Source organism: Anolis carolinensis, chromosome 2, assembly GCF_035594765.1.
Source record: "Anolis carolinensis isolate JA03-04 chromosome 2, rAnoCar3.1.pri, whole genome shotgun sequence".
In the NCBI taxonomy this organism is placed as follows: domain Eukaryota; kingdom Metazoa; phylum Chordata; class Lepidosauria; order Squamata; family Dactyloidae; genus Anolis; species Anolis carolinensis.
The window spans coordinates 5,121,396-5,145,500 of NC_085842.1; the positions used below are offsets into that span (position 1 = coordinate 5,121,396).

A 24,105-nucleotide genomic window follows, 5' to 3' on the forward strand; every position below is an offset into this window, starting at 1 on the left:
CCACCCAGCCTCAATGTTGTTAATAATAATAATAATAATAATAATAATAATAATAATAATAATGTGATTTTGTGATACAAAATCCAGCATATCTATCTTATTTGCTGTATCATACAATATAATAATAATAATAATAATAATAATAATAATAATAATAATAATAATAATAATAAGGGTTGTAAGAGAAGAAGGGACCCCTTAGATCATTTAGCCCAACCCCCTTCTGCCCTTTTGCTGTGGGGGCCGGATAAATGGCTTCAATGGGCCGCATCCGGCCCCCGGGCCTTAGTTTGGGAACCCCTGCTTTAAAAGTTTGAGGACCCTTGATCTAGACGCCATACCCCTATTGATGCAGGCCAGACTGTCTCTCTCTTGCCTTTAAATCAGTCCTGCTCCTTTAACGCGAAGCCCCGCCCCTCTTTGGGCGCCCGCCTCAGCCGGCCATGACAGTCCCGGGCGGAAATAGGGCTCCCTTGGAGACAGAGGGCGGGAGAGCCTCCGCGGGCGGAAGTGAGGGCGCTTCCGGTTGGGCCCAGCCAAGGAGAGGGACCAATCCTTCCTCCCACCTCCAGCCAAAGAGGACTGCCATTTCACCCACCCACCCGCTTAGAAAAGCATCTTGCAAAAGAGGTCGGGTGAGTGCAAGGAGAGAATTGGGGGCTTTGGGGAGGGGAACCCCAGGGAAAGGGGGTGAGGAGCCGGAGGGAACAAAAGGGGGGCAGGCAGGCAGGCAGGCAGGCCTAGAGGCAGAGAGGAGACAGGCCTCCTCCCTTCAAAACAGGAATGCCAGATCCCATCCCCATCGCAGGAAATCCTAGCAGCACCCCTTTAAAAGCAGAACCTGCCCATACCCGGTTGATATTGTTATGTATTGTTACAATATTGCTGTTTTTATCCTATTTTTATATTGTGAATTGCTTTCTATGTATTTTTATTGTTATTGTGCTGTCGGGCCTTGCCCCATGTAAGCCGCCCCGAGTCCCCTTAGGGAGATGAGGGTGGGATATAATAATAATAATAATAATGATAATAATGCTAATAATAATAAACTCCGCCGCTATCAGGACCTCAAGATTGAACTTCAAAGACTCTGGCAGAAACCAGTGCAGGTGGTCCCGGTGGTGATGGGCACATTGGGTGCCATGCCAAAAGATCTCAGCCGGCATTTGGAAACAATAGACATTGACAAAATTACGATCTGCCAGCTGCAAAAGGCCACCCTGCTGGGATCTGCGCGCATCATCCAAAAATACATCACACAGTCCTAGACACTTGGGAAGTGTTCAACTTGTGATTTTGTGATACGAAATCCAGCATATCTATCTTGTTTGCTGTGTCATAATAATAATAATAATAATAATAATAATAATAATAATAATAATAATAAGATGATGATGATGATGAAAGGCACTGCAGACTCACTCAACCAAAGAAATCAGCCATAGCAGAGCACTTGATGAACCAACCTGGACACAGTATATTATTTGAGAACACAGACATGCTCGACCACTCCAACAACTATCTTGTCAGGCTACACAGAGAAGCCATTGAAATTCACGTGCATGTGGACAACTTCAACAGAAAGGAGGAAACCATGCAAATAAACAAAATCTGGCTACCAGTATTAAAAAACAGTAAATAAGAAGCAACACTCTGAAAACAGAGGAGTTCCAGACATGAATCAACCAGGGGCAGCTAACGACTCTGAACAAAGGATGCCCCCAGGCAGAAAGAAGCTGGGAGAATAGCTATTCAATGTGTTGTCGAAGGCTTTCATGGCCGGGATCACAGGGTTGTTGTATGTTTTTCAGGCTGTGTGGCCATGTTCCAGAAGTATTCTCTCCTGACGTTTCGCCCACATCTATGGCAGACATCCGCAGAGTGTGAGGTATAAATTAGCTATTCAGTGCTAACTAGGGTGATTAACTACAACATTCACACTGGCCTCCAACTGACAAAGAGTTCTTCTCTCACCCTGGACTTTCCACAGATATATATAAACCTTCCTTGCTTAGTTTCTCCATATACCTCACAACCTCTGAGGATGCCTGCTATAGATGTGGGCAAAACGTCAGGAGAGAATACTTCTGGAACATGGCCATACAGACCGGAAAACACACAACAACCCAATAATAATCTTTATTTCTAGACCGCCCTCTCTCCCCAGAGGGACTCAGGGTGGTTAACATACATATAAAATGGCAAACACTCAATGCCACAACTACATCACTTAATATGAAAGAGTATAAAATAATGATAACATACTTATTGTAGTAAAAACAAATCAAAATTATAAAAAAAACATAAATTTAAACATAACAGTCAGTAAAAACATTACTTCTTCTAATCAACTTCTGAATCATGTTTTGATAGGGATCTCTACAAATGGAGAGCCCCGGTGGCAAAGTGTGTTAAAGCACTGAGCTACTGAACTTGCAGACCGAAAGGTCCCAGGTTCAAATCCTGGGAGCGGAGTGAGCGCCCGCTGTTAGCTCCAGCTTCTGTCAACCTAGCAGTTCGAAAACATGCCAATGTGAGTAGATGCCGGCCACATGACCTTGGAGGTGTCTACGGACAACACCAGCTCTTCGGCTTAGAAATGGAGATGAGCACCCTCCCCCAGAGTTAGACATGACTGGACTTAATGTCAGGGGAAACCTTTACCTTTTACCTCTACAAATGGTGGTGTTTGGAAGTCAAATAAAATATATCTCAGTAAATAGATATGCAAATATACAAACCAGGATTTATTTATCGATTGAAAATAAAGTTGTTATTATTATTATACCCCAAAAGGAACTAGAATTTGCAGATATTAATGGCTTAATGGTTTCAATTGCTCTTTTGTTGATTTTAAACTATAATAATGATAATAATAAAACTTTATTTCTAGACCGCCCTCTCTCCCCAGAGGGACTCAGGGCAGTTAACATACATATAAATGGCAAATATTCCATACACCAATTTCTTCATTAATATCAAAAGTATAAAATGACAATAATATATACATTATAATTAAAATTCCACATTAAACAATAAATTTAAACATGACAATCAGCAAAAACATTATTGCAAAGAACGAGCATATACCTGGACTAATTTAAAAGACCAAGTTGCTGTACTTGGTTTAATTTTTTTATTATTTACTTACTTTTTTATCCCACCTTTTCCCCCCAGCATAGGGACTCAAGGCAGCTCACAGCCAAAGGTAAAGGTAAAGTTTTCCCCTGACATTAAGTCTAGTCGTGTCCGACTCTGGGGGTTGATCCTCATCTTCATGTCTAAGCCAAAGAGCCAACGTTGTCCATAGACACCTCCAAGGTCATATGTCCATTTGCATGACCTCGTGATTGCCTCCCTGCCAGATTGGTACCTATTGATCTACTCACATTTGCATAATTTCGAACTGCTAGGTTGGCAGAAGCTGGGGCTAACAGTGGGAGCTCACCCTGCTCCCCGGATTCGGACCACCAACCTTTTGGTCAGCAAGTTCAGCAGCTTAGCGGTTTAACCCACTGCACCACCGGGGACTCCAGTTCACAGGCAACGTGACACAAATAATGCAATACAGTGTATTATCTGCCTCTTTGCAAGCTGACCTACAAGGGTGGGATATAAGTTAAGGGATGAACAGAAGGATCTGGGGTCTGATCCTTCCTAGTAGTTTTTCCTAGTAATTGTGGGGTTGCTGCGGTGCTGCAGAAGCTCCCTATGTATATAGTCAGTCTTTCACATTTGCAGGTTTGACTTTTGTGGATTTGATTATCCACCAATTCGATTGCTTCTCTATGTCCTCCACTGCAAATCTATGGTCACCATCTGCCAGAGGTTGACCATATACACATGCTGGAGGACTTAAACAAAACAAGATACATGGGCCAAATCTGGCCTGAGATGCCATTGAAATCATGCCCACGATGATTTCAATGACAGAGCAACATGTAGGCATATTTGCAGTCTTATATTTCCAAACTGAAATGGCCCTCAATGAAAATGAGTTTGACCCCCATGACCTAATGGTTCCTAGAGAGGTGTTCTCGCAAGTTAAAAAAATGATTAAATACAATAGAATAACTTTATTGTCATTGTACAGCGAAATTAAATGCTTTCCCCAGCACATGTCACAAAACAACACACCCATCCCTCCCCACTCCCACCCCACCGCCTCCAATGCTACATCAATGTGAAGCAATGGAGTTCAAAATGGTTACTGCCTCTAGGATAAAAGCTGTCTTTCAGTCTGTTTGTCCTTGCCTTTGCCACGCTGTACCATCTGCTAGATGGTAATAATTTTTTTTGAAATGAATATCTTGGGTGGGATGGATCCTTAAAAATTCTCTGAGCTTTCTTAAGACTGCGGGACCTATAAAGTTCTTCCAAAGAGGGGAGAAGACAACCAGTGGTTCCTTGTGCAGAAGTGGCGACCCTTTGGAGCGCCGTCCTATCTACCTCCATGCAGTTACCATGCACAGATGCAGTAGGTTAGGACACTCTATAGCACAATGGTAGAAAGTCACCAGCAGTTTTTCATTCCGTCGTTGGTTCCTTAGGAGTCTCAGATAGTACTGTCTCTGCTTCACCAAAACCGCCGTATGATTGCCCCATGCCAGATCCTCCTTCACAGTGACACCCAGGAACTTGAAACTGACCACCCACTCCACTTGGTCTCCATTCATGACCAAGGGCTGGATTTCTGGTCTGTTCTTTCTGTAGTCCACTATGAGCTCCTTGGTCTTATTGATAAGAACCAGGTTATTGTCTCTGCACCACAGGAGCTGCCAATCCACTTTATCCAGATAGGCATGGTTATTCATGATGTTTCATGTATCTAGGAGTATTGTGCCCCTTGCCCTGGCAAATGTGGTCATACCAGTTTGAAATGGGCTCTTGAGTGGAAGTGTCATCCCTCATCCATCTGGGCTTGCTTGCAATCTCTTGTGTTCCTTTGAGCCTATAACAAAGTGTGATTTTTTATTTACAGATGCCATGTTTAACTGTGTTTTAAAAAGGGTTAATATTTCAGTTACTCAGCACTCAGAGCTGGTTGCCATGGAAAAGGAGGCGGAGCCAACTGGGTTAGCTGAAGAGAGAGCAGAATTTGGAGGGAAACTCAGGCAGTCAGTCAGAGTCTGTGGTCAGAGAACTCCAGGGAAGGTTGATTTTAGTGTGGGCTCTGTTGAAGCTCAGGGAAGGCTGATCCTAAGTTAGGGGATCAGGGATAAAATAAGTTTGGTGACTTATTTTAAGGTAGTCTGTAATTGGAGGAATTGCAGTTAAGACTGATTCTCAGTTGGAGAATCAGGATGGCTCAAAGGTTGGATTTTGAGTCAAGTCCAAAATAAGTTTGGTGACTTATTTTAAGGTAGTCTGTCTCCTGACTAGGAACAGATATTCTGTGATTGAAGTGGAATTTTAAAGTTTGAAACACCTCAATATAACTTTGCAACTGTTCAGTAACGTGCCTCAAACAAAAAGAAAAGTTATTGTAACCATCAAGCTTGTGCCTAAATAAATGTGTTATTATTCCTTCAAACATCTCAGTCTCTGTCATACATACACACATCAAGAATAAACAAGAAGAAGAAAGAAAAATAAAAAGTCTCCTCTCTAAGTAGCCAGTGGCTAAATCTTCCAATAGTGGTGGCAAGAGTTGATAATCCCCTTAACATCTGGTGGCCGCATTATAAACATTTTTACCTCTGGTGGCAGCGTAAATAAGCATTTTAAATAAGTGGTGGCAGCGGATATAAAATATATCTAATAATTAATTAATAAAAAACAACCTCCATCTCCACATCTCTGCAATTGGTGTCAGAGGTGGGATTTTTTGAAAAAGATTTCTCCTCCTGCCTGACATCCTTACAATTTGGTGGCAGCGGTGGGATTTCAAAAGATTCCCCCCGCCTGAGTTCTTTACAGAGCCACTATTTGTTTACTTCTTTCCTTGCAGAAAGAGGCCATGGTCACAGACTGGAATACCTGAGCATTTCTTTTCAAGCCCTCAGCTAGTGTAAGACTTGCACCCAGAAAGACTTCAGACCTTTGGTGTATATAATATCCTTCTCACTCCAAACGGAGCCTATCTTTGTCTCAAGAAAGAAAGTGGGCAGAAAGCAAAGAAATTCGGACCACTTTTGGGACAGCAGAGAACCAAGATGGCAGAGCAAGACTCAGCTGACCCCGAGGCCTGGATGGGAATAAATGAGGATCCCTGTGGCAAAGGAGGACAGACTCTCCTGGGCTCAGACGACCTGTGCTTGGACATACAGCGCCAGCGCTTCAGGGGAGTTTGCTACCGGGACGCCAAAGGGCCTCGAGAAGTTTGCAGGCAACTCTCTGATCTTTGCTGCGAGTGGCTGAAGCCAGAGAAGCACACCAAAGCCCAGATACTGGACCTGGTGATCCTGGAGCAGTTCCTGGACATCCTTCCTGAGGAGATGGAGCGCTGGGTGAGGGAATGTGGGGCAGAGACCAGTTCCCAGGCCGTGGCTTTGGCTGAAGGATTCCTCCTGAGTCAGGAAGGAAACCAGAAGAAAGAAGCTTCACAGGTGAGATGTTTCCTCTGGTACAGGCATGGGCAAACTTCGGCCCTTCCAGGTGTTTTGGACTTCAACTTCCAGAATTCCTAACAGCTAGTAGGGAGAGATCTACTCCCCTGTTTAAGGAGCTCCACTGGCTGCCGTTCATTTTCCGGTCCCAATTCAAGGTGCAGACCATCATTTATAAAGCCCTAAACGGTTTGGGACCCACCTACCTTCGTGACCGTATCTCCTACCATAAACCTGCCCGATCTCTCCGATCATCAGGGGAGGCCCTCCTATCGCCACTGCCTATATCTCAGGCCCGCCTTGTGTGAACAAGGGAGAGGGCCTTTTCTGCTGTGGCCCCCCGTTTGTGGAACTCACTGCCCATTGAAATCAGGCAAGCCCCCACCCTTTTAGCCTTTAGGAAAGATTTAAAAACATGGCTCTTCCGGTGTGCTTTCGGAGAGTAACTGTTATACACTTCATTTGTTACTCCCCCCAACATCTATCCTCTAGACCAGGGGTCCCCAAACTAAGGCCCGGGGGCCAGATGCGGCCCTCCGAGGTCATTTACCTGGCCCCCGCCCTCAGTTTTATAATATAATATATTGTATATACATATAATATTAATAATATTATAATGTAGTACAATATAACACTAATAATAATACCATATAATAATATTAATTATATATTCTATATTACATATAATATTACTAATAATATTACAGTATAGTGGTATAGTTCAATATAGTAATATATAATGCTAATATTGTGCTATGCTAATAATATTATATATTGTATGTACATATAATTTGTAAGCCACTCTGAGTCCCCTTTGGGGTGAGAAGGGTGTGATACAAATGTAGTAAATAAATGCAGTAAATAAATAAATAATAAATAAATACATTTTAGATTTAGGCTCGCCCAAAGTCTGAAATGACTTGAAGGCACACAACAACAACAACCCTAACTTGACTATCTCATTGGCCAGAAGCAGGACTACACTGCCCATTGAAATCCTGATAAATGTATGTTGGTTAAAATTTTTATTTTTAAATATTGTATTGTTCTTTCATTGTTCTTGTTGTTGTTGTTGTTGTTGTTGTTGTTTTTGTACTACAAATAAGACATGTGCAATGTGCATCGGAATTTGTTTGTATTTTTTTTTCAAATGATAATCTGGCCCCTCAACAGTCTGAAGGATTGTGGACCGGCCCTTGGCTTAAAAAGTTTGAGGACCCCTGCTCTAGACTGTTTCACTATCTGATGTCCCTGTTCCCCGAGGTTTTTATTCTTATCCCTTTCTCACCCCGAGTTTTAACTTAGTGTTCATGCGGCCCGCCTTTGTTATATTGCTTTCTTGACTTTGTGTTGTACTGTACATTATTATCTATTGTATTGTTTAATTGTATTATGATATGTTGTTTTTATACTTTGTTATATTGCATTGTCCTGGGCATGGCCCCATGTAAGCCGCCCCGAGTCCCCGTTGGGGAGATGGTGGCGGGGTATAAATAAAGTTTTTATTATTATTATTATTATTATTATTATTATTATTATTATTATTATTATTATATAGTAGGCTTTTAAGAATTGTGGAAGTCCAAAACACCTGGAGGGCCCAAGTTTGCCCATGCTTGCTCTAGTAATTCCTGTTTATGGAACAGTCTCTGGGTGGTCTACCTTTTGCTACCTCTCTCACTAATTGCGAAGGCCTCCACATGTCTCACCCCCATGGTTTCTGGGTCAGACCTTATTTGGACCCCACCCTGCTTGAACCACAGCTGCCACAACAGGCAGTGTGTGTCTGAACTCATCCATATCAATAACACTATTCTCATATGATAACAATTTACTCTTGTGGTCTCTTTGAGCTCTATAGCTCTATGTTTCTGTGATCCTTCTTTCTCTTCCAGGAGCCATCAAAAGTGGTCATGGATTTCTCAGCTGTGGAGGAGTTCCTTAAAGACACTGGGAAGGAGCAGCTATCAAGGGGGACTGAGCAGGAGAGTGATGGAGGTTTTCTCTCAGTGGGTAAGGATGAGATAGAAATATATTTGTACATCCTCTCCTTCCAAAACAATATCTGATTTCTGCAGGCTGCTCTCTTGTTCTCCTTGAGTCTCTTGCCAAGGTGACCATTATTCCAGCTTCTCTGAACATTCGGAAAGAAGCCGTTTCCTCAAAAGATATGTTTCTCAAGTAAATCCAAAGCAACACCTTGAATTGCAGTATGATCCCCTTATTAACAGAGTCACTACCCATGGGTTTCGCTTGCCCATGCTCTAATAAATATTCCCCTTTCCCCTGGAAGTGTTTGTGGACCTCTCTAGGTCTTCCAGTGCAATTCCATGATATGTTTTTGGCCCAAGTATAATCAAAATCGAGAGAGATCTCCATATACACCAATTCAGCATCTATGGATTTAACAATCTATAGTTTGAATATATAATATATTCAAATCCAGAGCCTTGATTTTGCTATGTTAGGTAAAGGTAAAAGTTTCCCCTGACGTTAAGTCCAGTCATGTCTGACTCTGGGGGTTGGTGCTCATCTCCATTTCTAAGCCGAAGAGCTGGCATTGTCCATAGACCTCTCCAAGGTCATGTGGCTGGCATGACTACATGGAGCGCCGTTCCCGCTGGAGCGGTACCTATTGATCTACTCACATTTCATGTTTTCGAACTGCTAGGTTGGCAGGAGCTGGGGCTAATAGCGGGTGCTCATTCTGCTCCCGGTATTTGAACCTGGGACCTTTTGGTCCACAAGTTCAGCAGCTCAGTGCTTTAACACACTGCTCCACCAGGGGCTATGTTATACTATGAATATATACAAGGCTTTTTCATCTACAGATCTTTATATCCTTGGGAGTCCTGGTACCAAACCCCAGCAGATACCACTTTTATTCACGGCTGTAGGTGTAAGTAAAATGTCATGGAACATATCCCACCACAGATTCAGGATTCTTACTGTATGCCCCAAAAGGAATGGAGAGAATATTGATTTCACTCAAGGATGTGATAACTGATGAAGCATAACCCTCCCTACGGTTGCCAGATCAAGATTATTCCTGGGACCTGAATTTCTCATTCAAAATCTGGAATGTAGGGATGGCCTCCTGGTGATGTCCTAGTGATGAAATTACCGTTTTGAGCAACAACCATGGTTGATCACTGCTGCCATTCAGTTTCTCAAGTCCTGTCTTTTTTTCTGTCTCTCTTTCTTCCTTTTTTTCTTGTTGTCTTTTCCATGTTTGCCAATCAAGACAGAAATCCTAGCTAGAGGGACTTGTTCCCCAATCCAAACAAAATGAGAAGATTCTTCATTCTCATTCTTGTCTATCTCATAGGCAACAGAAGGATAGGCCAAGACAGTGCTGCAATCCCATCTAGGTCACCTTCGCCTTGTGGAGATATCGAGACAGTTACTGTGAAATCAGAACAGGTACGGCAGAGATTGTTGGGTATCTTGTATGGAAACAACTTGGGTGCCTCTTTCCCCTTTATGATTCTTTGAGCTGGAAGGAGACTCAAGGTTCTCCTGTTCCTGTCTGACAATGTGGCCAGCTAGGAAGGCTTTCAACTGAATGGCAGGGGGTTGGACTGCATGGCCCATGTGGTGTCTTACGATTCTGTGATTCTAGTTTCTGGAGAACTTCCACTTCACTCTTGTCTTTTGGGGAATTCTTTGATAACCTGGGACCGGGCTGTGGGCCGGGCTGTGGCGCAGCTGTTGAGCAGCTGCCTTAAATCACTCTGACCATGAGGTCATGAGTTCGAGGCCAGCCCGTGGCGGGGTGAGCACCCGTCAATTAAAAATAAAAAATAGCCCCTGCTCGTTGCTGACCTAGCAACCTGAAAGATAGTTGCATCTATCAAGTAGGAGATAAGGTACCACTTATAAAGTGGGGAGGCAAGATTAACTAATTTACGACCTGGAATGAGGAAGTGCCGTCAGTGTGGATGATGAAGCAGCTCCCCCCCTGTGGCCAGAATCGAACATCCCCTCAGAAGAAGGTTAACTTGCCTCTGCGTGTGTCTCTCAGTCTTTGTTTGGTGTGTTTATGGGCATTGAATGTTTGCCCTATGTGTGTTATAATGTGATCCGCCCTGAGTCCCCTTCGGGGTGAGAAGGGCGGAATATAAATACTGTAAATAAATAACCTGCTAACGTAGAACATTTCCTCCATATTTCAGAGCCTAGAGACCTTTGAGGAGATGGCTATGCAATTCCCAGCATTTCACCAAGGAGGACTGGGTGCTGTTAGAGCAAAGCCAGGGGGATCCGGAGAAGGAAATCACAGAGATCAACTGTGGAGCTGTGGAAATCTGCCCTCTCCAGGTTTGTCTTCTTTTCTGGTTTATAATAAAAGATGTCTCAGAGTGCAGTAGAAGCTTCTTCTTTGGAGGCTTTTAAGCAGAGGCTGGATAGTGATTTGTCAGGGGTGCTTTGGTCTTGCTTTTCCTGCATTGCACGGGGTTGAACTGGATGGCCTTTTCCAACTCTGTGATTCTATAATGCTCTGTCCATTCTGGATCAGACGAAAGGTCTATCTAAGGTTCTATCTACACCTTCCAAAGTATTTCAGAGTAAAATGCTCTGGAACTGCCCCAAATATAGCCCAATTTAAGTGCAGAGGGCTGGCCAAGAAAACAATGCACTAGCACCATCATTGCTGTTTTGTCAGTCAAAAGCAGTCTCTGGAACAGCTCGGCTGGAAGATCATAGTAAGGTGCTTAACCAAGTGACATTGCTAGCAAGTCTGTGCCAGGGAGTTGCTTCCAGTCAGCAACACAACGGTGGATTTGTGTGAAATCTAGACACTGGATCACCCCAAACCCTGCCCAATCCAGCTGTCCATATGTCAGAAGCACTGGAGGTCACCAAGCTCTGGAGTAAATACTGTTCTCCTTGTGCCCACTTTTTGGTTGAAAACAATACTTCTGTGAAACCAACCACACATGGGGACCACTAGCAGTGAGTGCTTGCAAACTGAGTCTGTTTTATTTGGTATGGTAGATACAACCTAGGCTAGTGTTTGTTTTTTCCATTGTGGTGAACCAGTTGTCTACAGACTATGTAAACGCATGATGTGAATGCATTGGTGCACTCTCAGTCTAAATGCCTCTGATAAAGTCCTGGAGACCGTGAATCCCTTCTTTAAACTGGGTCTGTTTAGCCTGCAGAAGAGAAAGTTGAGAGGAGACATAAGGGTCATGTATGAATATGTGAAAGGATGCCGTAAGGAAGAGGAAACAGGCTTGTATTTTGCTGCCCTGGAAACTAGAATTAGGAGCAATGAGTTCAAATTACAGGAAAGAATATTCCACCTGAACACTAGGAAGACCATACGAGCTGTTCAATAGTGGAACTCTCTGCCTTGGAGTGTGATGGAAGCTCCTTCCTTGCAAACTTTTAAACAGAGGCTGGATGGAACACTTTGATTGTGCTTTTCCTGCTTGGTAGGGGGTTGTACTAGATAGCCCATGTGATCCAACTCTATTATTTGATGATTCTATAATTCTACTAGCTGTGCCCGGCCACGTGTTGCTGTGGCGAAGTATGGTGGTAAGGGAAATAAAGTATTGAAGAATTGGTGGTAGTTAAGGTAAAGGGTAAAGGTGTGGAGTCCAGATAATCCAGTTAAAGCAGATAATGTAAGATTATAAATGGGTTATATAGCTGTGTGGAAGGGCCTTGAGTCTACACTACTGTCAGGACCCTGGCTGCAGAGCACCAATAACCTTACACAGAGGCCAGTCTCTATCTAATATCTTTATTAAAGAAATATATAAAATCAATAAAAACAAGTGAAGAATATAGTTCAGAAGCAGACCTTTCAGATAAGGTCAAATATAGTCCAGAAATGTATTGTCCAATATAAGATATTAGAGTTCAAAGTTTTAATCCACTTGACCGAAACACACACTTTGCCAAGCAATAGTGTGGGGAAATAACAGAGTCTTTAAAGTCCAATGAAGCTTGACAACAAGGCTGGAAATAAACTTGATTCTTGACTAGATCCGTGACTGGAGGCAAGACGAACATGAAGCATGAAACAGAGTCCGTGGTAAAACCGTGAGACAAGGCAAGGCTTGAAGCTTGATCCGGGAAGCAAGGAACTGGGATTACGAAGTCCACACACGATCTCTCTCCTCAAGCTGATCAATTGACTCCGCAAAGAATCCCTCGCGCCAAACACCTATATTGGGTCTCGTTTTCCCGCCAACAGAACTCTTTCCCTAGAGAACGAGAAGCGAAACCCAACTCTGTCCAGATGCATGACTCCTTAGAATTTCCCAAGGGAAGCAGACCTAATCAGCCATTTGTTTGGCAGCGATTCTCAGGCTTCTCCGATTAGCCTCCCTGACTCCCCTGTCTTCAGAATAATTTTCCCTCCTGGAAAACGGGGGGGGGGGGGGGGAGTTCTGCCCAAGGCCTGTTTGGCTGAATTCTTGAGGGCAAACATCAACATCCTGCAGGTGAAGAGACTCCGGCTCTTGCTGAACCGGCGAAAACCCCATGTTTCCCTCTTCGTCTGCCGTAATAGTACTAGGAACAGGACTACAAGGCCCATGAGTCATCACAACTGCCATCTAATCCAGTTAAAATCTGATAATGTGTATTTTATAGGCAGTGTGGAAGAGGCCTAAGTGAGGCCTAACTCTGCCTGTCCCCTGGGTGAGTGGGTTGCTAGGAAACCAAGTGGGCGGAGCTTAGCCTTCTAACTGGCAGCAATTGGATAAAACACAATTATTTCTCTCCCTCTAATAAGGACTTTATTTTTCTTTTCTTTTTGTTGTATCAATCTAGAGGCGTGGATGATGGGTTGTGTTGTCAATTTTCGAGGTTGTGGGGTGTTTAGTTTTGTTGTTTTGGCGGTCGCCAGGATTCCATCACTCTTTTATATATATAGATAAGTTGAGCCCTCCTTGTCCAGAATTGTGAAATTCAAAATACTCTAAAATCCAGAACTGTCAACTGGCTGAATCACTGACATCTTTGTTTATACACAGTGAATAGGGTAAAGAGAAGGTGGGGTTAGTTACATGCCCAACACCTCCTGTGCCCCCTCCTCAAAAAGGCCCATGTTCCACTTACAGAAACTTGACAGGTTGGAAAGAGAAGCATGGACAGGAGTAGGATTTCCTCTTACATTTGCCTTTTCAGAAAGCAAACATCCCAGATGTTTCCCTGGCTCTTAGCACACTTTCTGCTTTTTAGAAAAGTAGCCAAAAAAGGAAGAGTAATTCTCATTGTAGCCATTCCAAGGAGCTCACCCTTCTGTGTGCCACCATTGTCCAGAGTGAAGGCAAGTGTAAAAACATCTGGGATGCCCACCCTTCACAGGGCCCTGCATGAATGGAGCTAGAGGACCTGGAGTCCTTCCTCCTCCTTCTCCCTGCTGACAGTGATGGAGCAAGATCTTCCTGTGGACTCTGGAAGTGTGACCAGCCCTTCCTCCTCAAAGGTGGAAGTGGGCAGAAAGTTATTCGGTATTTCAGATTTCCAAATGAGAGAGGCTCAGCTTATATTTCTACTAGCTGTGCCCGGCCACGCGTTGCTGTCGCTTATGGGAATCATTTGTTGACCAGATGGAATAGCAGTGAATAACCTTGCAGCCTCAAAGCCTGGCCAATTACGTCTTATGCTTGCTGCTTGGAAAGCTGGGTACTTGCGTTCTAGGGGAATGGTTTTTTGGGCAATTTGAATTGCACTGAATAGCCTTGCTGCTTCAAAACCTGGCCGCTTTCTTTAAAGGGGCATCCTTCCTTGGGCAGGTTGAATGGGACGGAGTAGCCTCGTGGCTTTAAAACCTGGGAGTTTTTTCTCTAGGGGAAATCTTGGTTGGCCAGGTTGAACAGCCCTGAATAGCTTTGCTACTTGCAAGCCTGGCCGCTTTCTGCCTTGTGGAATTCTTGGTTGTCCTGGTTGAATAGCAATGAATAGTTTCAGTGCAGCAAGTTGGAATACTCCAGTTAGTCACCTTGATTAGCATTTAATGGCCTTGCAACTTCAAAGCCTGCCTGCTTCCTGCCTGGGCAAATCCTTTGTTGGGAGGTGTTAGCTGGCCCTGGTTGTTTCCTTTCTGGAATTCCCCTATTTTCAGAGTGTTGCTCTTTATTTACTGTCCTGACTTAAGAGATTATATTGTTCTGTCATATTATACCACAGTAGTTTTAGATATTATATTTATAATATTATATTATCTGCTTAGAAATGGATTATATGAGGTCCCTTCTACACAGCTGTATAAATTCCACACTGAACTGGATTATATGGCAGTGTGGACTCAAGATGATCCAGTTCAAAGCAGATACTGTGGATTAAATGCCTTGGCATTCTGGGTTATATAGGTGTATGGTAGGGCCTTGAGCCTACACTGCCATATAATCCAGTTCAAATAAGATAATCTATTTTATAGGCAGTGTGGAAGAGGCCCTGGGTGCCATTGTGGCTGAGGGGGTTGCTAGGAGACGAAGTGGGCGGGGCCTGTCCTTCTAACTGGCAGCAAGGGGGAAAAAACAGCTTTTCCTGGTCCTCTAATTTGGACTTTATTTTTCTAGGGTTTTTTTGTTTTTGTTTTGTTTGAAAGACATATTTTGAATGACTGTCTTTTGTGGCCAGATTTGGTGTGATTTGGTTCAGTGGTTTTGTTGTTTACTCCACAGTAAAATGCACATTACATTTATATATATACAGTAGAATCTCACTTATCCAACATTCGCTTATCCAACGTTCTGGATTATCCAACGCGTTTTTGTAGTCCATGTTTTCAATACATCATGATATTTTGGTGCTAAATTTGTAAGTACAGTAATTACTATGTAACATTACTGCCTATTGAACTACTTTTTCTGTCAAATTTGTTGTATAACATGAAGTTTTGGTGCTTAATTTGTAAAATCATAACCTAATTTGGTGTTTAATAGGCTTCTCCTTAATCTCTCCTTATTATCCAGCATATTCGCTTATCCAACGTTCTGCCGGCCCATTTATGTTGGATAAGTGAGACTACTGTATATGTATGTATGTGTGTGTGTGTATATATATATATATATATATATATATATATATATATATATATATATATACACACACACACACACATATATATATATACACACTAGCTGAGCCCAGCCACACCTTGCTGTGGCTTAGTCTGGTGGTATTGGTCAGTCTACATTAGGTTGTATTTATGCTGTGACCTCCACCCTTCTTTATACTCACATTAGTAGTAGTATTTGAAGTCTGTTACCTTCTTCAATTTTTGTGTTGATTGATAATTGCTTGAGATCCCTGTTGTCTTTGGTTTATTGTTAATCGTGATGTCTGATTCTCCTGAGTACGGTTTATATTTTATTGCGGTACAATAGTCTTTTTTGTGTGTGTGTGTGAATGTAGGGATTGGGGAGGTGGATGAGTACGGAATGGCCTTGCAGCCTCAGTGCATGGCTGATTCTTGCCTGTGTAGGTGTTTATTATAAGTGGGTAAGTGGGTGGATAGATAGAGTGGGTGCTCTCCTTGTTTCCTTTATTCCTATGCTGTTCTGGTCAGAAAGGAGGATAAATATAACTGGATCAATGGTCTTTCTCTCCCTTTTGCTCTTGGCCTTCCGGGCAGAGAGGGAGGGCACCTGTCCTTGGCGTTCCTTTGCTTCCATTCCCTCCCTCCTTCCTTCGTTCTATCCGTCCCAGCCTTTCCTGCCTGCGGAGCCATGGAACTGGGTCAGTGGGTTGGATGGTAGGGAAAGGGAGAAGGAAGAGGCCTCTAATTGAAATGCATGGACTCCATGCCATGGGGTGCTGGGATTTGTAGTTTGCATCCAGTCCAACCCGTTTCTTTCTTTTTGTCATGGAGGAAGACCCCACCAACACCCCTCAGACAGATAGCCATCCGATTTAGTTGTGTTGCTATAGTCACAATGCGTTGTTGTGAGTTTTGTGGGTCCGGATTGTGGTTTTGTGGTGTGGTTGTGTTGTTACAACCGAGAGGGAAGGCTTTTGCATTGTGTTGCCAAGTTTCGTATTTCTGGGGCGTTTAGTTGTGTTGTTATAGTCACGATGCGTTGTTGTGAGTTTTGTGGGTCCGGATTGTGGTTTTGTGGTGTGGTTGTGTTGTTACAACCGGGAGGGAAGGCTTTTGCGTTGTGTTGCCAAGTTTCGTATTTCTGGGGCGTTTAGTCGTGTTGTTATAGTTACTGTGCAAACAACTTTATCCTTTTATATATATATACTAGCTGTGCCCGGCCACGCGTTGCTGTGGCGAAGTCTGGTGGTCTGGGAAATAAAGTATTGAGAAATTCGTGGTAGTTAAGGTAAAGGGTAAACGTTTTCCCCTGACATTAAGTCCAGTCGTGTCCAACTCTGGGGGTTGGTGCTCATCTCCATTTCTAAGCCGAAGAGCCGGCGTTGTCCGTAGACTCCTCCAAGGTCATGTGGGATGACTGCATGGAGCGGCGTTACCTTCCCGCCGGAGCAGTACCTATTGATGCACTCACATTTGCATGTTTTTGAACTTTTGGGTTGGCAGAAGCTGGGGCTAACAGTGGGGGCTCTCTCCGCTCCCCCAATTCAAACCTGTGGCCTTTCGGTCCAGAAGTTCAGCAGCTCAGCGCTTTAACACGCTGCGCCATCAGGGGATATTATTTCCTAAAGGTTGTGAATATTCAATGTTTCTGATTGGGTTTTTTTTTTTGTTGGAGGCAAGTATGAATGCTGCAATTAGGAAAAATGGTTAGGATGTAATGGCCTTGCAGCTTTAAAGCCTGGCTGTTTCCTCCCTGAGTGAATTTTTTGTTGGGAGGTGTTAGCTGGCCCTGATTCTTTCCTGTTTGGAATTCCCTTGTTTTCAGAGTGGCGTTGTTTGCAATATTTTATGTGCTTCTACTGTCTGTGGCCCTGAGAAAACAGAGGATTTGCCAGACTTTGATGATGGGAATACTTTGTTGGGAGGTGTTAGCTGGCCCTGATTGTTTCCTGTGTGGAATTCCCCTGTTTATCTACTGTCCTGGTTTTAGAGATTATATTGTTCTGCATTATTATATCCCAGTAATTATTTCATATTAAAGTAGAATCTCACTTATCCAACATTCACTTATACAATGTTCTGGATTATCCAACGCAGTCTACCTTTTCATAATCAATGTTTTTGTAGTCAGTGTTTAAAATTCATTGTGATATTTTAGTGGTAAATTTGTAAATACAGTACAGTAGTCTCACTTATCCAACATAAACAGGCTGGCAGAATATTGGATAAGCGAATATGTTGGATAATAAGGAGGCATTAAGGAAAAGCCTATTAAACATCAAATTAGGTTATGATTTTACAAATGAAGCACCAAAATATCATGTTAGACAACAAATTTGGCAGAAAAACTAGTTCAATACACAGTAATGCTATGTAGTAATTACTGTATTTATGAATTTAACACCAAAATATCACGATATATTGAAAACATTGACTACAAAAATGCATTGGATAATCCAGAACATTGGATAAGTGAGTGTTGGATAAGTGAGACTCTACTGTAATTACTACATAGCATTACTGCGCATGGAACTACTTTTTCTGTCAAATTTGTTGTATAATATGATGTTTTGGTGCTTAATTTGTATAACGATTACCTAATTTGATGTTTAATAGGCTTTTCCTTAATCCCTTCTTATTATCCAACATATTCACATATCCTGCCAGCCTGTTTATGTTGGATAAGTGAGAGTCTACTGTTTATTGATAATCTTATATTATCTGCTTAGAACTGGATTATATGAAGCCCCTTCTTCACAGCTGTATAAAATGCAGACTGAAGTGGATTATATTGCAGTGTGAAGATAATCCAGTGCAAAGCAGATAATATAAGATTATAAATGTGTTATATAGCTGTGTGGGCCTTGAGTCTACACTGCCATATAATCCAGTGCAAATTAGATAGCCTAAGTCTGCCTGTCCCCTAACTGAACCCTGGCTGTCCCTTGGCTTGCTAGGAGTTGGTTGCTAGGAGACGAAGTGGGCGGAGATTAGCCCTCTAAACTGGCAGCAATTGGATAAAAAAATTATTGCTCTCCCTCTAATTAGGACTTTGCTTTTCTTTTTGTTGTATCAACCTGAAGGCATGGATGATGGGTTGTGTTGTCAAATTTCGAGGTTGTGGGGCCTGTACTTTTGTTGTTTTGTGAGTCGCCGTGATGCCATCACTCTTTTATATATATAGAATGTTAACTTGGTGGTGGCTTCTTTGCATGCATAAAACCCACAGCTTTACTCTGTGGTAAATATATATATATTCATATAACATTCTTGCCTTTTTTATTCATCAGCCAGAGCATTTGATGAAGTCTGTCCTTTGATTTGAGTATCTGTTTCTCACTGACCAATTTTGTAAAAATGTATTTCAGATGTTGAGACAGAAAATAATACAGAGGCTGAGCAGCTGAAAATAAAAATTGAAGAAGAGGAGGACATTCCTATCGAAAGCATTGATTTCCATGAAACTCCAATACCAGGAGAATATTGTGAAGGAAATGACAAGAATATTCCCAATGGTGAAAAGTTGTTGATATGTTCTGATTGTGGAAAGAGCTTCAGTGAACATGTATACCTTACTGAACATCGAAGAATTCACCCTGGGGGTAAGATGTGTGGAAACCAGTTTACTCACAGCTCAGACCTATCCTTGCCTCCAGGAGTTGATGCAACCAGAAAGCTCTTTGGATGCTCAGACTGTGGAATAAAATTCAGTGATGACAGAAGTCTCAAAAGACATCAAAGGATTCACGCAGGGAAGAAGGTCTATAAATGCCCAGAATGTGGGAAAAGTTTTAGCCGCAGCCCAGAACTCAAAGCGCATCAGAGAGTCCATACGGGAGAGAGGCCCTATAAATGTTCTGAGTGCGGAAAGACGTTCAGTCAGAGCTCAAATCTGAGCAAACATCAAAGAATCCACACAGGGGAGAAGCCCTACACGTGTTCTGAATGTGGGAAGAGTTTCAACCACAGCACACACCTCAAAAGACATCAACGAGTTCACACGGGGGAAAAGCCGTACAGCTGCTCGGATTGCGGCAAGAGCTTCAGTCAAAGCATAATCCTCAAGCAACATAAAAAAATCCACATGGTGGAGAATCCAAACAAATGCGCTGAGTGTGGGAAGAGCTTCAGCAGTAGCGGGAACCTTAAAACACACCAGAAAATTCACCGGCGGGAGAAACCCTTCAAATGCTCGGAGTGTGGGAAGGGTTTCAGTCAAAGTGTCATCCTTAAATTCCATCAAAGAATTCACACGGGCGAGAAGCCCTATAAATGCTCAGAATGTGGAAAGAGTTTCGGCAATAGCAGAAGCCTGAAAATACATCAAAGAACTCACACGCAGGAGAAGCCATACAAGTGCTCGGTGTGCGGAAAGAGTTTCAGTGTGCGGAAAAGCCTTAACGTGCATCAACGGACTCATACCGAGGAGAAGCCCTATAAATGTTCCGAGTGCGAAAAGTGCTTTAGCGATAGCAGAATCCTTAAAGTCCATCAAAGGATGCATACGGGGGAGAAGCCCTATCAATGCTCAGAATGTGGGGAGAGCTTCAATCAGGGCCCACATCTGAAAAGACACCAACGGACCCACACCGAGGAGAAACCGTATAAATGCTCCGAGTGTGGAAAAAGCTTCAACCAGAGCACGCACCTCAACTCACACCTACAAATTCACACCCGCGAGACAGCGTACGAGTGCTCCGAGTGAGGAAGACGTTTCCATCAGAGCAGACACCTTAATTCACATCAAAGAATTCACCAGAGGGGTGGGGCTTGTAACAGTTCTCAATGACCGGAATGTGGATTGTTTAAAGTATTTGGTTTTTAAGCTAATCTTTTCAAGTATGTGATTAAGAAGAGTAGTGTGTATTTCATAGAAACGTAGAGTTTGGAAGAGATCCCAATGTAAGTTTTTCCTTCTGGATCACCATGCATTGAATGTAGAGACTGTGCATGTACACTACCTTTACTTATTTGAAATGTTTTAAGTTTTTGTCAAATATGTTGTGTCGTTGTTTCGGGCTTGTCCCTGTTATAAGCCGCCCCGAGTCCCTTCGGGGAGATGGGGCAGGATATAAAAATAAAGATTATTATTATTATTATTATTAAGACAATTACCTTCAAAGGTTCCAGCCCAGGAGGCAATCAGGCAGAAAACCCAGTCTCGTGAGAGTACAAAAACCAACGTTTATTTTCATCATAGCTATGAGAAGGCTAAACAGCCGTACACACCCACAAAGGTCTGTACCATGCAAATAGCCGCTGCAAAACATGTCGCAGTTAGCAAAGAATATATATCTTGGCTTATCTAAAATCGACCAATTGCTGATGGTTTTCCTCACCTTCCACACACCTATTTTGGCACAAGTAGTATCTGTGATCTCACTTGTTTACTCTTCTCTCCCCAGAACATTTTGGAGAAAAGCACCAGCCCCCAAAAGGGAGGGGCACAGGCCCTGTGTTACACATACTATAGTTCATACAAAGAGCTTACATTGTCTATATAAAAGGCTAATATGATATATGCATAGGCAAAGCTATATATGCAAATGTTTTCTATTTTCTGGCTTATGGTCCCTTCAACAAGAGCCTCCAGTCCAACCTCAATCTGCCATGCAGCAATACCCAACTAAAGCACTCCCAACATATGGTCATCTAGCCCAGCGGTGTGCAACCTTTGGTCCTCCAGGTGTTTGGGATTCCAACTCCAAGAAGCCGTGGCCAACTTGTTCAGTAGTCAGGAATTCTGGGAGTAGAAGTCCAAAACACCACTGATGTAGCCCTATTTAAAAATCTCCAGAGGAGGAGATTCCACCATACTCCCAGACAGCATATTCCACTGTCAAACTGCTCTTACTATCAGGACGGGTTAATGCCAAGACATTCACAGCCAGAATCACTGAGGTGTTATATGGTTTCTAGGCTGTATGGCTGTATTTTAGCAGCATTTTCTCCAGATTTTTCACTCCACTTGCTTCACTGCCAACAGACTTCTGAAGATGCCAGCTACTGATGCAGGTGAAATGTCAGGAGAGAATGTAGCTGGGACATGGCCATACAACCTGAAAACTCACAGAAACTAGACTTGACAGTATGCTGGGACCAGAAGTCAGGAAACTAAATAGCATTCAGTTGATCCATAGTTTCAGATAGCCATAGTACAGTTGGGACCATATCCCCCATGGATATAAGGATCTTACCGTACCAAAATGTATGAGGTCAGAAGTCAGGCTCATGACATCATAACTACTGCACACTTTGCTTCTCTCCTATCCTCTTGGACAGGTCCAGGCATTGTCTGGCCTTCCAGATGATGTGCAACTGCAGTCTCTGATTGCTTCTGCATTGTAGAATTAAAGCCGTTTGATACCACTTTTAACAGCTATGGTTCGATGATATGAAATTATGGGAATTGTAGTTTTTTTGTCCCGAGAACCAAAAGGCCAACGCTCCAATGTTTCAGATTGAAGGCACACATAGATGGGTACCAAATCAGAGATTTTTATTCTTCAGTGATCAGAGAAGGTTCCCAAATCTGTCAGGTCCTTATGGCGGAACCCACCCATGTTTTATGATGTCACAAAAACAATGTGCTTTGCTCTTATTTGGCTAGGTGTATACAATTTGTTTTCCATTGGTTTAATGTAGTAGTTTCCATTTCCATTGGGAGACATTGAAAAAGCCTTGCAACTGGGTCACACTTTAAGCCTTGCAATTCAGTTGCAATTGGGGTGGGGGGGGGGGCATTGAATAAAAATACAGGGGTGGTAGAAGTATAAAGAAAGAAGAAAATTGAAAAAAAAATTATTTGGACATCTGTTATGTCACGTAGAGTTAGAATTGTAGCAATTATTTTCCAGATAAACACACAAAATGCAAGTTATAACCTACCAGTGTTGGCAGTCGAATGTGTCATGCATTGTCGGGAAGTCCAGCTTGCATCAACAGAAATGTATGCGTGTAATGACTTGTTTACAGTACTCAGTTTTAAAGGATTTTAATGTTTAATATTCTTAATATTTAATTCTATTTTAATGTTCATATATTTTTGAGTTTGCATGTATTCTGTGTATTGAGTTTGCATGTATTGCATCAGTTTTACAGTAGACATTTTGGAGACAAAAAGTGGGGTGTAAATAGTAATAATAGCATCAAAAACAACAACAAATGGGTGACATGTATTAAATCTACTTTAGACTGTTTCTCAATTGTTTGACAATTAATAATAGTACAAATGCAGTAAGTATTTTAATAAATTAATCCATGCTGCTGACAAAAGTAGTTCTGAACATTAATAAATTATTAGCACTGCACCAGGTTAATTCTTCCCATTTAGGATCATTTTTAATTTTAGTCATATTTTTTAAATTTAATGTTATCCTTTCTTAATGTGCTGTGTGTAATGCGAAGATTGCTAAGGTCTATTTAATAAAAAATTTCATAATTTCAAGGAGTCTTATTTACAACAATTCTCTGTACCTCCTTGCAAGATGTAGGTAGATATATAGATACACGCATGCACACACACACACACACACACACACATATATATATACCGTGTTTCCCCAAAAATAAGACCGTGTCTTATATTAATTTTTGCTCCCAAAGATGTGCTAGGTCTTATTTTCAGGGGAGTCTTATTTTTTCATGAAGAAGAGCTCACATTTATTGTTGAAACAAAAAAATGAACATTTATTATATACTGTACAGTAGTTATCACAAACCAGCATAACCAGACAAACTGTGAATCCTATCAAGAATTTCTTGTTACTACCAATATTTCCATGTACAACACTCTATGGTACATACATTTACCAATCCTGCATGCTCTGGTGTTCTGTTCGTTGGGCATACTTCCAAACAAAAGCTTTGCTAGGTCTTACTTTTGGGGGAGGCCTTATATTTAGCAATTCAGCAAAAGCTCTACTAGGTCTTATTTTCTGGGGATGTCTTATTTTAGGGGAAACAGGGTATATATATATATATAGAGAGAGAGAGATACATACATATAGATATGGCTGTCTCTCTCTAAAGGGTGTTTGAAAAAGAACTCCCTAGTTTCCATTTACTTTTAATGGAAACTAGGGAGTTCTTTTTCAAACACCCTGTACACACACACACACACACACACACAGAAATAGAAAGATAGACATACATATATAGAGATATAGATAAAGATATATATGATATATGTAGTAAAGCAATGCTTTTGGGTTGGAAATATTAGCTGTTTACAAGAAACATGCCTAAGGGGCGCCCAATTGTATTTACTCATGCTTCAGGGAGGCTCTTTCTGTGTCCCCCTGTGAAAACTTACTGGCAGCGCATGAGGTGCAGACCCACAATTAATAAGAACATTAGCCCTGGCCTTGTCTTACTCAACCGCTGAGTACGCCTGTCCTGTCTGGCACAAGTCTGCCCATGTGAAGCAGGTGGACATAGCACTGAATGAAACATGCAGAATCATCACGGGATGCCTTAAACCTACACCTGTGAATAAACTCTACAAGTTAGCTGGCATTGCCCCCCCCCCCTCTGATGTGCAATGAG

At 42.3% G+C, this 24,105-nt stretch overlaps 1 protein-coding gene across 2 annotated transcripts; it reads left to right on the forward strand.

The window, feature by feature from the left end:
• Positions 1 to 492: 492 nt before the first annotated feature.
• On the forward strand, positions 493 to 23,005 carry LOC107983624 (zinc finger protein ZFP2). 2 transcript variants are annotated; one of them, XM_062972891.1, is made up of 6 exons: positions 493 to 635; positions 5,951 to 6,548; positions 8,444 to 8,561; positions 9,877 to 9,971; positions 10,724 to 10,868; positions 18,927 to 23,005. In XM_062972891.1, the coding sequence occupies exons 2-6, from the start codon at positions 6,156 to 6,158 to the stop codon at positions 20,261 to 20,263; spliced, it is 2,088 nt and encodes a 695-aa protein (XP_062828961.1). In that variant the 5' UTR covers positions 493 to 635; positions 5,951 to 6,155; the 3' UTR covers positions 20,264 to 23,005. The 2 variants fall into 2 exon arrangements, with proteins under 2 accessions (XP_062828961.1, XP_062828962.1); XM_062972892.1 differs by having other exon boundaries at positions 503 to 630.
• Positions 23,006 to 24,105: the final 1,100 nt, after the last annotated feature.